The 15,406-nt window shown below is 45.1% G+C and overlaps 1 protein-coding gene across 1 annotated transcript in view; it reads right to left on the reverse strand.

Annotated features, from left to right (window-relative positions):
* LOC126428111 (corticotropin-releasing factor-binding protein) overlaps positions 1–15,406 on the reverse strand; it is a 1,025,460-nt gene that overhangs the window by 341,861 nt on the left and 668,193 nt on the right. Inside the window, exon 3 of the mRNA XM_050090015.1 lies at positions 4,991–5,114. Coding sequence (XP_049945972.1) covers positions 4,991–5,114 — 124 coding nt within the window. The remainder of the gene's footprint in view (positions 1–4,990; positions 5,115–15,406) is intronic.

Raw genomic sequence — 15,406 nt, forward strand, 5'->3', positions numbered from 1 at the left:
CTCCCAGATATTTTACAGAAGTAACTGCTACCAGTGTTTGTTCCGCTATCATATAATCATACAATAAATGATCCTTCTTTCTATGTGTTCGCAATACATTACATTTGTCTATGTTAAGGGTCAGTTGCCACTCCCTGCACCAAGTGCCTATCCGCTGCAGATCTTCCAGCATTTCGCTACAATTTTCTAATGCTGCAACTTCTCTGTATACTACAGCATCATCCGCGAAAAGCCGCAAGGGACTTCCGACACTATCTACTAGGTCATTTATATATATTGTGAAAAGCAATGGTCCCATAACACTCCCCTGTGGCACGCCAGAGGTTACTTTAACGTCTGTAGACGTCTCTCCATTGATAACAACATGCTGTGTTCTGTTTGCTAAGAACTCTTCAATCCAGCCACACAGCTGGTCTGATATTCCGTAGGCTCTTACTTTGTTTATCAGGCGACAGTGCGGAACTGTATCGAACGCCTTCCGGAAGTCAAGGAAAATAGCATCTACCTGGGAGCCTGTATCTAATATTTTCTGGGTCTCATGAACAAATAAAGCGAGTTGGGTCTCACACGATCGCTGTTTTCGGAATCCATGTTGATTCCTACATAGTAGATTCTGGGTTTCCAAAAACGACATGATTCTCGAGCAAAAAACATGTTCTAAAATTCTACAACAGATCGACGTCAGAGATATAGGTCTATAGTTTAGCGCATCTGCTCGACGACCCTTCTTGAAGACTGGGACTACTTGTGCTCTTTTCCAATCATTTGGAACCTTCCGTTCCTCAAGAGACTTGCGGTACACGACTGTTAAAAGGGGGGCAAGTTCTTTCGCGTACTCTGTGTAGAATCGAATTGGTATCCTGTCAGGTCCAGTGGACTTTCCTCTGTTGAGTGATTCCAGTTGCTTTTCTATTCCTTGGACACTTATTTCGATGTCAGCCATTTTTTCGTTTGTGCGAGGATTTAGAGAAGGAACTGCAGTGCGCTCTTCCTCTGTTAAACAGCTTTGGAAAAAGGTGTTTAGTATTTCAGCTTTACGCGTGTCATCCTCTGTTTCAATGCCATCATCATCCCGGAGTGTCTGGATATGCTGTTTCGTGCCACTTACTGATTTAACGTAAGAACAGAACTTCCTAGGATTTTCTGTCAAGTCTGTACATAGAATTTTACTTTCGAATTCACTGAACGCTTCACGCATAGCCCTCCTTACGCTAACTTTGACATCATTTAGCTTCTGTTTGTCTGAGAGGTTTTGGCTGCGTTTAAACTTAGAGTGAAGCTCTGTTTGCTTTCGCAGTAGTTTCCTAACTTTGTTGTTGTACCACGATCGGTTTTTCCCGTCCCTCACAGTTTTACTCGGCACGTACCTGTCTAAAACGCATTTTACTTTTTCCATAAACACTCAACATTGTCAGTGTCGGAACAGAAATTTTCGTTTTGATCTGTTAGGTAGTCTGAAATCTGCCTTCTATTACTCTTGCTAAACAGATAAACCTTCCTCCCTTTTTTTATATTCCTACTAACTTCCATATTCAGGGATGCTGCAACGGCCTTATGATCACTGATTCCCTGTTCTGTACATACAGAGTCGAAAAGTTTGGGTCTGTTTGTTATCAGTAGGTCCAAGATGTTATCTCCACGAGTCGGTTCTCTGATTAATTGCTCGAGGTAATTTTCGGATAGTGCACTCAGTATAATGTCACTCGATGCTCTGTCCCTACCACCCGTCCTAAACATCTGAGTGTCCCAGTCTATATCTGGTAAATTGAAATCTCCACCTAAGACTATAACATGCTGATAAAATTTATGTGAAATGTATTCCAAATTTTCTCTCAATTGTTCTGCCAGAGGAACCATCCCGGCATTTGCCTGGAGTGATTTAGGGAAATCACGGAAAACCTAAATCAGGATGGCCGGACATGGGATTGAACCGTCGTCCTCCCGAATGCGAGTCCAGTGTAACAGACAGGGAGCAGTATGTCGTCCTGAACGGCGAAACTTCAACAGAAACAAGCGTAACTTCAGGTGTGCCTCAGGGCAGTGTAATAGGTCCGGTGCTTTTTACGATTTACATAAGCCATCTGGTTGATGGTATTGACAGCGGCCTTAGGCTGTTTGCCGATGATGCTGTAGTCTACAGGAAAGTAGTATCACACGAAAGTGGTGAACGAATCAATGAGGATTTGCAGAAAATAAATGCGTGGTGTAATGACTGGCAGTTGTCTCTCAATATTAGTAAGTGTAACCTACTGCGTATAACAAGGCGAAAATCCCCATTAATGTACAAGTACAAAATAAATGCCCAGTCTTTGGAAGCGGTAACATCCGTTAAGTATCTGCGTGTGACTATTCGAAATGATCTCAACTGGAATGATCAGATTACGCAAGTAACGGGTAAGGCTAACTCTACATTGCGGCTTATTGTAGAATGCTGAAGCGATGTAGTCCTTCAACAAAGCAAATAGCTTACAGTACGTTAGTTCGTCCAGTCTTAGAGTATTGTTCGTCTGTATGGGACCCATACCAATTGGCTCTGATTCAAGAGATTGAGAAGGTCCAAAGAAGAGTCGCATGTTGACGTTACCTGAAAAGGCGCTTTTAATGAAACTGTATTATCAGAATGGGAAATGTGCTAGTTCAGCGTTACGATCCTATCGCCATAGGAAGGGGATTCGAATGGGTAAAGGTCCGTTGACAAATGCAGCTGTGGCGACAACGATTCATGACTGGTACAATTTAGCCATCCCGAGAGCGTTACAAATCTCATAGAAAGTTTGAAGTGGGACACACTTGCAGATAGACAGCGCACTAAACGGAAGGGGTTGCTCACTAAATTCCGAAAACTGCTCTTCACTGGGGATGTAGAGCATATACCGGGTGATCAAAAAGTCAGTATAAATTTGAAAACTTAATAAACCACGGAATAATGTAGACAGAGAGGTAAAAATTGACACACATGCTTGGAATGACATGGGGTTTTATTAGAACAAAAAATTTCACAAAATGTCCGACAGGTGGCGCTGGAGAGCAAAACGTCAGTGACTGCGCATGACAATCGTGTATAAAAGGAGCTGTAATGAGAGAGAGAATCAGATGCGCCAGCACTCGCAGCATGTTGACGTTACCTGAAAAGGCGCTTTTAGTGAAACTGTATTATCAGAATGGGAAATGTGCTAGTTCAGCGTTACGATCCTATCGCCATAGGAAGGGGATTCGAATGGGTAAAGGTCCGTTGACAAATGCAGCTGTGGCGACAACGATTTCGAAGTTCGAAGCCACGGGTTGTTTAGACGATAGACCCCGTAGTGGCCGACAGAACACAAGGCGTAATGTTGCTGAGACAAAAAAATGTTCAAATGGCTCTGAGCACTATGGGACTCAACTGCTGAGGTCATTAGTCCCCTAGAACTTAGAACTAGTTAAACCTAACTAACCTAAGGACATCACAAACATCCATGCCCGAGGCAGGATTCGAACCTGCGACCGTAGCGGTCTTGCGGTTCCAGACTGCAGCGCCTTTAACCGCACGGCCACTTCGGCCGGCTGTTGCTGAGACAGTTCAGGAAGAAATGGAGACTGTAGCGGGTTCGTCTATGCTCGGGGAAGTCAGCGCTCGTGCAGTCGCACGTCGCACCGACATTCCATACACTACTGTTTGGTTGGCACTTAGGCGTACTCTCCGATACTATCCGTATAAAATCCATCGGCATCATGACCTGTCACCTGGCGATTTAGTGAAGCGGAGGGCATTTGCCGTGTGGTCGTTTCAAAAGATGGCGGAAGATGACGATTGGTTGCTGTCAACGCCCACAACTGCAGAATTTGGGCTACCGAAAATCCTAGAACTGTCGTGGAAACTTCATTGCACGACGAGAAAGTCACGGTATGGGTTGGATTTACCACATCTACTGTTATCGGGCCTTTTTTCTTCGAGGAAATGCGTGATTCTGGTTTTGTAACTGCTACCGTGACGGGTGAGAGGTACGCCGATATGTTACAGAATCGCATCACCCCCAGCCTGGCTGATAAACACCTGCTGGAACGTACGATGTTTATCAGGATGGCGCTCCACCCCATATGCTAGACGCGTGAAAGATCTATTGTGCGCGTCGTTTGGTAATGATCGTGTGCTCAGCCGCCACTTCCGTCATGCTTGGCCTCCCAGGTCCCCAGACCTCAGTCCGTGGGATTATTGGCATTGGGGTTACCTGAAGTCGCAAGTGTATCGTGATCGACCGACGTCTCTAGGGATGCTGAAAGACAACATCCGACGCCAATGCCTCACCATAACTCCGGACATGCTTTACAGTGCTGTTCACAACATTATTCCTCTACTACAGCTTTTGTTAAGGAATGATGGTGGACATATTGAGCATTTCCTGTAAAGCAAATCATATTTTCTTTGTCTTGCTTTATTATGCTAATTATTGCTATTCTGATCAGATGAAGCGCCATCTGTCGGACATTTTTTGAACTTCTGTATTTTTTTTGCTTCTAACCCATGTCATTCCAAGCATGTGTGTCAATTTGTACCTCTCTATCTACATTACTCCGTGATTTATTCAGTTTTCAAATTTATACTGACTTTTTCACCACCCGGTTTTATTACCACCGACTTTCAAATCGCACAATGATCATCATTCAAAGATAACGCAAATTAGAGCTTGTACTGATGCGTTCAGACAGTCGTTTTTCCCTCGTGCGATCCGTGAGTGGAACAGAGGGGGGGAAGTATGACTTTGGCGCAAATTGTGCCCTCCGCCACACACCGCTTGGTGGCTAACGAAGTAGATATGGAGATATGTAGAACTTTGATAATGGACACCCTGTACCTCCAATAGATTAGCGATGGCAGACAACAGTTTAATGACACGTACAGTGCCCTCTTTTTCGAACTGGTATTGGAGCGGTGGAGCTTTCAGCGGCGAATGAACGACGTGCAAAAACTAAGCGCGCAGCTTAACATGAAGCGTGGCGTGGCGCCGCCTACCTTTGATGATGTGGTAGGGGGAGCGCTTGTCCCTGGTGAGGCTGACAGAGGAATCCCCGTCTGGGGCGCCATTGGCTGACGGCAGCACCGACACCAGCGCCGCCAGGCTCCCCGTGGGTGTCGGCTGAAACACATAGAGGGAAAAATCAGTCCGTGCCTCAGTGAAGACTACTACACAGAATGAGTCGCTAAAATGAGTTCGTTACAACGTGCATTCGGCTGAAATTGCTACACTACTGGCCATTAAAATTGCTACACAACGAAGATAACGTGCTACAGACGCGAAATTTAACCGACAGAAAGAAGATGCTGTGAAATGCAAATGATTAGCTTTTCAGAGCATTCAAACGAGGTTGGCATTTGCGGTGTGGGAGTTTTAAAAGATGGCGGAAGATGACGATTGGTTGCTATCAACGCCCACAACTGCAGAATTTGGGCTACCGAAAATCCTAGAACTGTCGTGGAAACTCCATTGCACGACGAGAAAGTCACGGTATGGGTTGGATTTACCACATCTACTGTTATCGGGCGTTTTTTCTTCGAGGAAATGCGTGATTCTGGTTTTGTAACTGCTGCCGTGACGGGTGAGAGGTACGCCGATATGTTACAGAATCGCATCACCCCCAGCCTGGCTGATAAACACCTGCTGGAACGTACGATGTTTATCAGGATGGCGCTCCACCCCATATTGCTAGACGCGTGAAAGATCTATTGTGCGCGTCGTTTGGTGATGATCGTGTGCTCAGCCGCCACTTTCGTCATCTGCATTTATCATCTGCATTTGTTCTTGGTGTAGCCATTTTAATGGCCAGTAGTGTAGAATGCTTATGAAACCGTACCGCACAAGCAGAAGGCAGTCAAATTGCGGGCTTATGGAATATTGTCTCGGTTATGAGACTGGATTCGTGATTTTCTTTCAGAGAGGTGACTGTTCGTAGTAACTGATGGAAAGTGATCGAGTAATACAGAAGTTATTTTTGGCGTTCCCCAAGGCAATATTGTAGGACCCAAGGTAATATTATAGGCCTGTGAGCGATTTAGGACAAAATATGAGCAGCCGTCTTAGGTTCTTTGCAGATGAAGCTGTCGTTTATCGCCTAGTAAAGTTATCAGAAGATCAAAAACCAATTGCAAAACGATTTAGAAAAGATATCAGTACTGTGCGAAATTTTATTTATTTTTTAATCTTCTCACCTGAAGTGGATAGGGCAGGCCGCTGGAGCGCTTCTTCATGCTCTATTCGGCCTTTGGTTTACACATATTTATTTGATTAGCTATATTTCCTTACAATTTTAAGGAACAATATTTATTTTACTGGTTATTATAGGTTATAATTCTAAGTTTGGTGCTTAAAACTAGTTTATGCTAAGTATATTTGTTTGTTCTACTCTTATATTTAATTACAGATCCCACTGCTGTGGGCAGTGACTGTTTATTAGAATGTTTGTTGTGGAGCGAAGGTCCACTTCATGTTTGCTGCATTGGTTGCTGCGTTCTGGTTCTCCTACTCTTTGGTCTTGTATCTCGCCCAGATGTGGTGGTGTTTCTTCGTCCTCGGTGAGGGGCGCCATTGTTGGCGCTAGTTCTGGGAACTCTTTGGTAGTGTTTTGGGCCACTGTCCTATTTGGGTGACTGTTTCACTTTCTTGTTTTGTTGATTTTGGTGGCTATGATGTGCTCTAAGTCGGGGCGATTCTGTAGTATCCTTTTGCTGTATCTGGCTCTTAGGCTGGCTAGACGTGTTTGTAGTGGCGTGATTTTGGGGATCCTATATACCTCATTGCTTTGTGGAGTTCCTCCTAGAGCTGGGGCCCCATACTCTAGTAGTGGTCTTACAAAAGTTTTGTGTGTGTGTATTGCTCTTTGTGTGCTGCATCCTTCGAATCTTCCTTGTACTTATCTGACGAGTCCTTGTCTTTTCCTGATCCTGTTGAGTAATTCATGTTGGTGGGTGTGCTAGTTCAGATATTTGTCGTAGTGGATCCCTAGATATTCGGCAGTATTCCCTAGTTGGAGTGGCGTACCCTATAGTGTGAGTCTTATGTCTCTTTCATTTTGATGCCTTTTTTTTTTGTTAGATTTCGATGTAGAAAAAGTACTATTTGAGTCTTGCTGGGGTATGGTTGGATCCCATTTCCTGCCATCCATTTTTCTGGTTTATATAAATATCCACTTGCCTTTCTTTGTATTGTCTGTGTTTGGCTGCTTGTGACCCAGAGTGCCGTATCATCGGCGTATAAGGCCAGTGCTTCTTTATTGCCATCTGTGGTCGGAATGGTTTCTGTGTAGAGGGTATATAACAACGGGGATATCATGGCTCCCTGCCGTACGCCAGCCTGTGTTGTGAAGTAATTTGACGTTTCGTTTCCTACATGTACCCGGAATTGCCTTTCGCTTATTTGCCCTTTTATTATCCTCACCATTTTTCTGGGGGATTCCTACATTGACTAGCTGCGTTAACAGGCCGCTGTGCCATATTTTATCGAAGGCTCGTCCGATGTCCAAAAATACAGCCAGGGTGCATTGACTCTTGTTGAATGCTTGTGTGACATCAGTGGATAGTCTCATGAGCGGGTCATTAGTGGTGTAGTTTTTGCGGAATCCCGCTTGGATGGCTGGCATTATGTTCTTGTTTTCTACGTATTTTCTGTCCGCAGCTCGTGGTCGTGCGGTAGCGTTCTCGCTTCCCGCGCCCTAGTTCCCGGGTTCGATTCCCGGTGGGGTCAGGGATTTTCTCTGCTTCGTGATGACTGGGTGTTGTGTGACGTCCTTAGGTTTGTAAGGTTTAAGTAGTTCTAAGTTCTAGGGTACTGATGACCATAGATGTTAAGTCCCATATTGCTCAGAGCCATTTGAACCAATTTTGAACGTATTTTCTGATTCGATCCGTTATTATTCTTTCATACGTCTGTCCTATTACGTTAAGCAGTGTGATAGGTCTGTACGAATTGAGATTTGTTTTCGCTTTGTTCGGTTTTGGTAGCATGATGATTTTCCCTTTCTTCCACGCCTCTGGTGTCGTTTCGCTGGTTAAACAGTAGTTAAATACTGTTGTTAGTATTGGTGCTACTGTTTCTATGGGGGCTTTCCTGAGGTGTAGTCTGCGAATTCCGTCTTCTACCGGAGCCGAGTCCCTGCCTGTCGTTATAGCTTCTATTACTTCGTTTTCGGTAATTTGTGTTGTGAGCGTTTCTTCTTCCTCCCCGTCTGCAGTGGGTGCGTTTAGTATTCCGTGTATGGCCTGTTCCGTCGCCAGCCGGTGGGTTTCGTCGAATCTCGGGTCTTGCGGGTGTGAGTGTATTACTTCTAGATTGTTTTTGAACTCCTGCGCTATTTTCCTGGCATCAGTGGTTGGCTCGTTGTTGATTAACAGACACGGTGCGTTGGACTGTTTTTGGCCTATGAGTGTTTTAAACCTGTGCCAAAATCTGCCTTCGTACCTGTAGCCTAGTGTTTTGCAAGTTTCAGGCCGTTTCGTTTTGCCTGATGTCGGAGATTATTCGTTTTATCCGCCCGTTTAGTCTGTTCCAGACTGTCCTTAGTGTGGGGTCATCGGTTCTTTTGAAAATTGGCAGTTGATTTTGGTGAGGGGACCAAACAGAGAGGTCATCAGTCCCATCGGATTAGCGAAGGATGAGGGAGGAAGTCGGCCCTACCCTTTCAAAGGAACCATCCCAGAATTTGACTGAAGCGATTTAGCGAGATCACGGGAAATGTAAATCAGGATGGCCAGATGCGGCGTTGAACCGTCGTCCTCCAGAATGCGAGTCCAGTTTGCTAACCACTGCGCCACCTCGCTCAGTAAAAGTGTGGGGTCATCCACATGACTGCTAAATGGAATCCGTTAAAGTTCAGTTACGCAACTAATCAATCAGATCTAAAGGCCGTAAATTGTACTAAAGGCCTAGGGACTACAGTTAACAACAACTTAAATTGGAAAGAACACACAAAAATGTTGTTCGGAACGCGAGCCAAAGACAGCGATTTATTGGCAGAACACTTAAAAGATGCAACAGATCTACTGAAGAGACTGCCTACATTACGTTTGTCCGTCATCTTTTGGAGTACTGCTGCACGGTGTGGGACCCTTGCCATATAAGATTAAGACCGGGTGAAGTGGCACAATGTTTAGCGCACTGGATTCACATTTGGGAGGACGACGGTTCGAACCTCCGTCTGGCCATCCTGATTTAGGTTTTTCGTGACTTCCTTAAATCGCCGGGATGGTTTCTTTGTAAGGGCACAGACGACTTCGCTCCCTGTCCTTCCCCCAATCAGATGGGACTGACGACATCGCTGGTTGGTCCCTTCCCCCGAATCAACCAACCATATAGGATAAACGGAGTACATCAAGGAAGTTCAACGGAGAGCAGCATGTTTTTTACTATCGAGAAAGAGGAGAGAGAGTTTCACTTAGGGTTGACATCATTAAAACAAAGGCATTTTTAGATTGTGGCGGGATCTTCTCACGAAATCCAGTCACTAAATTTCTCCTCGGAATGCGAAAATATTTTGTTGAGTCTGACCTACAGAAGGAGAAACTATCTGCGTAATAAAATAAGGGAAATCAGAGCTCGCACGGGAAGATACAGATGTTCGTTTTTCCGCGCGCTGTCCGAGAGTGGAATAATAGAGAATTGTTGTGGAGGTGTTTCGATGAACACTCTGCTACGCACTTAAAGTGATAGATTGATCAGCAGTGTAGTCCGATGATGATGATAATGATGATGATTGGCTTGTGGGGCGCTCAACTGTGTGGGTATCAGCGCCCGTACAAATTCCCAACCTTTGCTCAGCCGAGTTTCGCCCCTTTCATGAATGATGATAAAATGATGAGGACAACACGAACACCCAGTAATCTCGAGGCAGGTGAAAATCCCGGACCCCGCCGGGAATCGAACCCGGGACCCCTTCCTCGGGAAGCGAGAACGCGACCGCGAGCTCACGAGCTGCGGACGCTTAAACAGAGGTCAAGGTTAGGCTGAAAGGTGATAATGTGGTTGCGAGGCTACGAAGCCAACGAATGTGAATATTAAATGTAGCCTGTGGTAACCGTCTGAAGTGTAGCGTAGTCCGATTTTTACATTGGTGCAGTATTTAATCGGTTGTTATTCAACAACATCGATATATTGGAATGGACGTCCAGCTATTGGGACTGTGTTATTAAGGAGGCAGTTGAGATTAAATTAGCGAGCAACCTTGTAATCAGGGATGGAGGTTTTTGTTTAAACTCTGCTTGGACTCCTGCTCTTCCCTTGTCAGAAAACTGAGTGACAGAGTCAGCGTTACCTCACCTGCTAGTTCGTAGTCTCACTATCGATATCGCTGACTTTGGTTATCTTTGGTGGCACTAGTGTTCAGTGTGCGTGCGTGTGTTATCTTTCCCGCATTAGTCCAAAAACTGAGGTTTTAAATTTGCCTGCACATCCCCTTTCCACTGCAGTTTGTGCCTTGAAAATGGTGGAGTGTGCTCCCTCCGAAATATCGGCGGTCGCTGTTGTTATTACCTGGCTGAATTCCCGTAAGTAGTTTGAAAATTTTATACGCCAGGAGAAACTCAAGTCTCATATATACAGGGTGTCCTTCCTAAGAGTTGTCAGGGGTATTTTCTGTGATGTTTCGGAAGATATTTGGAGTTTCTTCTTTGAGTCAGACCAAATAAATAATACTCATTACGTATTTCCTGCGACGTCCAGTCTCGATGGAAAGAGTCGGTTTGTTTCCAGTTAAAAAAAAAAAAAAAAAATTAAACGGAATTCTACGTGCTCATTGGATGAAGCGGTCCCAAATTAGTCTATTCCGATATTCACTTCATCGATACGTACTGACAGGGCAGTAAAACACGAATAATAAGAAACAATACTCTAGCAACGACAGCACCGGCCTGGCCCGCGCCGATGCTACCACTATGCAGCAGCGCTGCTCAGTGGCTGTTGGAGTACTGTTTGTTATTCTTCGTGTTTTATTGTCGCTGTTGATGCGCACCGATAAAATGAAAACCGGAACAGACTAAATCGGGACGCCTTCATCGAATGGGCACTTACAATTTCGCTTAAAAATATTTTGCATTAACCGGAAGCGATTCGACGTTTTTCATCGGCACTGGGCGTCGCACGAAAGACCTAATGGACTGTATCTGACTCCAGCTGCACGCGGCAAAAAAAGGAACTGCAAATATCTTCCGAAACACCACAAAAAATACGCCTGACAACTCATAGTAGAGTCATCCTGTATATGCGTTACTGGCCATTAAAATTTCTACACCACGAACGTGACGTGCTACATCCGCGAAATTTAACCGACAGGAAGAAGATGCCGTGATATGCAAATGATTAGATTTTCAGAGCATTCACACAAGATTGGCGCCGGTGGCGACACCTACAACGTGCTGACATGACGAAAGTTTCCAACCGATTTCTCATACACAAACAGCAGTTGACCGGCGTTCCCTGGTGAAATGTTGTTGTGATGCCTCGGATAAGGAGGAGAAACGCGTGCCATCACGTTTCCGACTTTGATAAAGGTCGGATTGTAGCCTATCGCGATTTCAGTTTATCGTATCGCGACATTGCTGCTCGCGTTGGTCGAGATCCAATGACTGTTAGCAGAATATGGAATCGGTGGGATTTATCGCGACATTGCTGCTCGCGTTGGTCGAGATCCAATGACTGTTAGCAGAATATGGAATCGGTGGGTTCAGGAGGGTAATACGGAACGCCGTGCCGGATCCCAACGGCCTCGTATCACTAGCAGTCGAGATGACAGGCATCTTATCCGCATGGATGTAACGTATCGTGCAGCAACGTCTCGATCCCTGAGTCAACAGATGAGGACGTTTGACAGACAGCAATTATCTGCACGAACAGTTCGACGACGTTTGCAGCAGCACGGACTATCAGTTCGGAGATCTTGGCTGCGGTTACCCTTGACGCTGCGTCACAGAGAGGAGCGCCTGGGATGGTGTACTCAACGACGAACCTAGTTGCACGAATGGCAAAACGTCATTTTTTCGGATGAATCCAGGTTCTGTTTACAGCATCATGATGGTCGCATGCGTGTTTGGCGACATCGCGGTGAACGCACATTGGAAGCGTGTATTCGTCATCGCCATACTGGCGTATCACTCGGCGTGACGGTTTGGGGTGTCATTGGTTACACGTCTCGGTCACCTCTTGTCCGCTTTGACGGCACTTTGAACAGTGGACGTTAAATTTCCGATGCGTTACGGCCCGTGGCCCTACCCTTCATTCGATCCCTGTGAAACCCTACATTTCAGCAGGATAATGCATGACCGCATGTTGCAGGTCCTGTGCGGCCCTTTCTGGATACAGAAAATATTGACTGTTGCCCTGGCCAGCACATTCTTCAGATCTCTCACCACTTGAAAACGTCTGGTCAATGGTGGCCGAGCAACTCGCTCATCACAATACGCCAGTCACTACTCTTGATGAACTGTGGTATCGTGTTGAATCTGCATGGGCAGCTGTACCTGTACACGCCATCCAAGCTCTGTCTGACTCAATGCCCAGGTGTATCAAGGCCGTTATTACGGCCAGAGGTGGTTGTTCTGGGTACTGATTTCTCAGGATCTATGCACCCAAATTGCGTGAAAATGTAATCAGAAATCAGTTGTAGTATAATATATTTGTCCAATGAATACCCGTTTATCATCTGCGTTTCTCCTTGGTGTAGCCGTTTTAATGGCTAGTAGTGTAATTTTTTTCCTAGTAACGTATACTGTTCTGGTATAAACCTCGCATGCTTTGCGTTTCCCGTATCATATCCCATCTGTGCGTTTGCAGGCTTGTGTCTGAGATTATCTGATGTCCAGTTTCTACTGGAAAAGCGTGAGCCTACCTCGTCGTGCTGTCGGTCGGAGATATTGGTTCGTCGGTAAGATTATTCGTAGAGATGGACGATTTCACTTGAGTGACGTATCAAGCGCCCTGGTCGTTGCACCGGGAGAGAGAGGAGTGCGAGAGGCGGTGCGTCACGTCGTCGATTCGAAACGCGACTCAGCCGCCAATCTCCGTTCGACGAACAAAATTTGCATTCTGACACGGAAAACCGATTTTCTGATGCTGCAGGTTGAGACATGCTTGATACGCTCTCTCAGATGAAGGCTACCGAATCTCTTCCCCTCCCAGTATCACACGATGAGCAGAACCAGTTCTGCGGTAAGTGCTGTCATGAAGCAGCGTGCAAAGAGATCACGACTGGAAACTCTTCCTGTATCCACATGATCGAGCTGTTCCTATGCGCATGCACACCATATCCGTTAACAGCGGGTGTGGCAACTACGACAAGGTTCCCCAAATACGGGGTATATCAAAAAGATTCATCTGATAAAAAAAAAATCATTACTGTTATGTTATTTGGGATATGTGCGTGAACAACGTACAACTGGAAAGAGCAAACTCTCGAGTTTTACATGTTTTCAGCTAGGTAGCAGCAGTGTGCGCCCACTACAGTTCTAGTAAAAATGGTGTCGGGACAACAGAAAGCGCTTTCTGTCCTTCGTTTTGCGCTGCGAAAAATCTGAACGTGAACTATATAAAGGGACATCTTCAATTTTTTGGTCCTGTTCTCCTCAGTTGCGCGTAATACTACGGTATGTTGATGATTTTCACTTATGGACCGTCTGACAGCAACTGAATAAAACACAATTTTAGTGCCATACGCGTTTCGCCTTTATTTTCTGCAAGGCATCATCAGTGGCCTGGAATATGTACATAAGTTAGCTATTTTATTTACATTTTTGTCACTGTGCCTATAGGTTATAAACAGTTCTGGTGGTTGGTATTTCCTATTAAGTAGTAATGTTTTGAATTGTACTTACAGGTTGCGTAGACAGTTTCTTACATATTACGCTCCTGTTGCATTTTTGGTCTTGTTCTTCTTCCTATGAGCGCCAATTTGCTGTTTTTTCTGCATTCCACTGCAAATTGGCGCTCATAGGAAGAAGAACAAGACCAAAAATGCAACAGGAGCGTAATATGTAAGAAACTGTCTACGCAACCTGTAAGTACAATTCAAAACATTACTACTTAATAGGAAATACCAACCACCAGAACTGTTTATAACCTATAGGCACAGTGACAAAAATGTAAATAAAATAGCTAACATATGTACATATTACAGGCCACTGATGATGCCTTGCAGAAAATAAAGGCGAAACGCGTATGACACTAAAATTGTGTTTTATTCAGTTGCTGTCAGACGGTCCATAAGTGAAAATCATCAACATACCGTAGTATATAAAGGGAATAAAGGTTTACACTAAGTATGAAATATGTGCCAAAATGCAACTCACAAAAGTGTGAAAGAAAAACTGTTCGGAAGACTTAGAACAGCTGGTGAGAGTCAATGCGCACTCACCGTCGGATATCTACGAGAATTGTTGCTCCCAATTGCAAGTCTAATGACCATTAGTTGTTTCCAGACTTCTTCTAACTAGTTCATTTTGCAAAATTACTAAGTACCGCTGAAATAAATGTGTAGAGCTGATGTCATTAATAAAGCAAAACGAGAGTGAACCTCATTATTACCCCTTAAATGCTGTTTATAAAACCATACAGTTAACTACCGTTCAAGAACTGCTAGTAAACTACAATTCATTATTTCGAGCGAAAAAATGAGAGTCGCTTGTGCAGTCGATGCATGCTGTGACACATTTACACTATGCGATCAAAAGTATCCGGACACCCCCATAAACATACGTTTTTCATACTAGGTGCATTGTGCTGCCACCTTCTGCCAGGTACTCCATATAAGCGACCTCAGTAGTCATTAGTCATCGTGAGAGAGCAGAATGGCACGCTCAGCGGTACTCATGGACTTCGAACGTGGTCAGGTGATTGGGTGTCACTTGTGCCATACGTCTGTGCTCGAGATTTCCACACTCCTAAACATTCCTAGGTCCAATGTTCCCCATGTAATACTGAATTGGATACGGTAAGGGACACGTACAGCGCAAAGGAGTACAGGCCGACTCCGTCTCTTAACTGACAGAGACCGCCGACAGTTGAAGAGGATCGTAATGTGTAATAAGCAGACATCTATCCTGACCATCGCACGGGAATTCCAAACTGCATCAGGATCCACTGCAAGTACTGTGACAGTTACGCAGGAGGCGAGAAAACTTGGATCTCATGGTCGAGCGGCTGCTCATAAGCCACACATCACGCCGGAAAGTGCCAAATGACGCCTCGCTTGGTGTAAAGAGTGTAAACGTTGAACGATTGAACAGTGGAAAAACGTTGTGTGGAGTGACGAATCACGGTACACAATGTGACGATCCGATGGAAGGATGTGGGTATGGTGAATGCCCTGTGAACGCAATCTGCCAGCGTGTGTAGAGCCAACAGTGGAATTGGGAGGCGGTGGTGTTATGGTGTGGTCGTGTTTTTCATGGAGG

This window comes from Schistocerca serialis, chromosome 12 (genome assembly GCF_023864345.2).
Source record: "Schistocerca serialis cubense isolate TAMUIC-IGC-003099 chromosome 12, iqSchSeri2.2, whole genome shotgun sequence".
Taxonomy (NCBI): Eukaryota; Metazoa; Arthropoda; class Insecta; order Orthoptera; family Acrididae; genus Schistocerca; species Schistocerca serialis.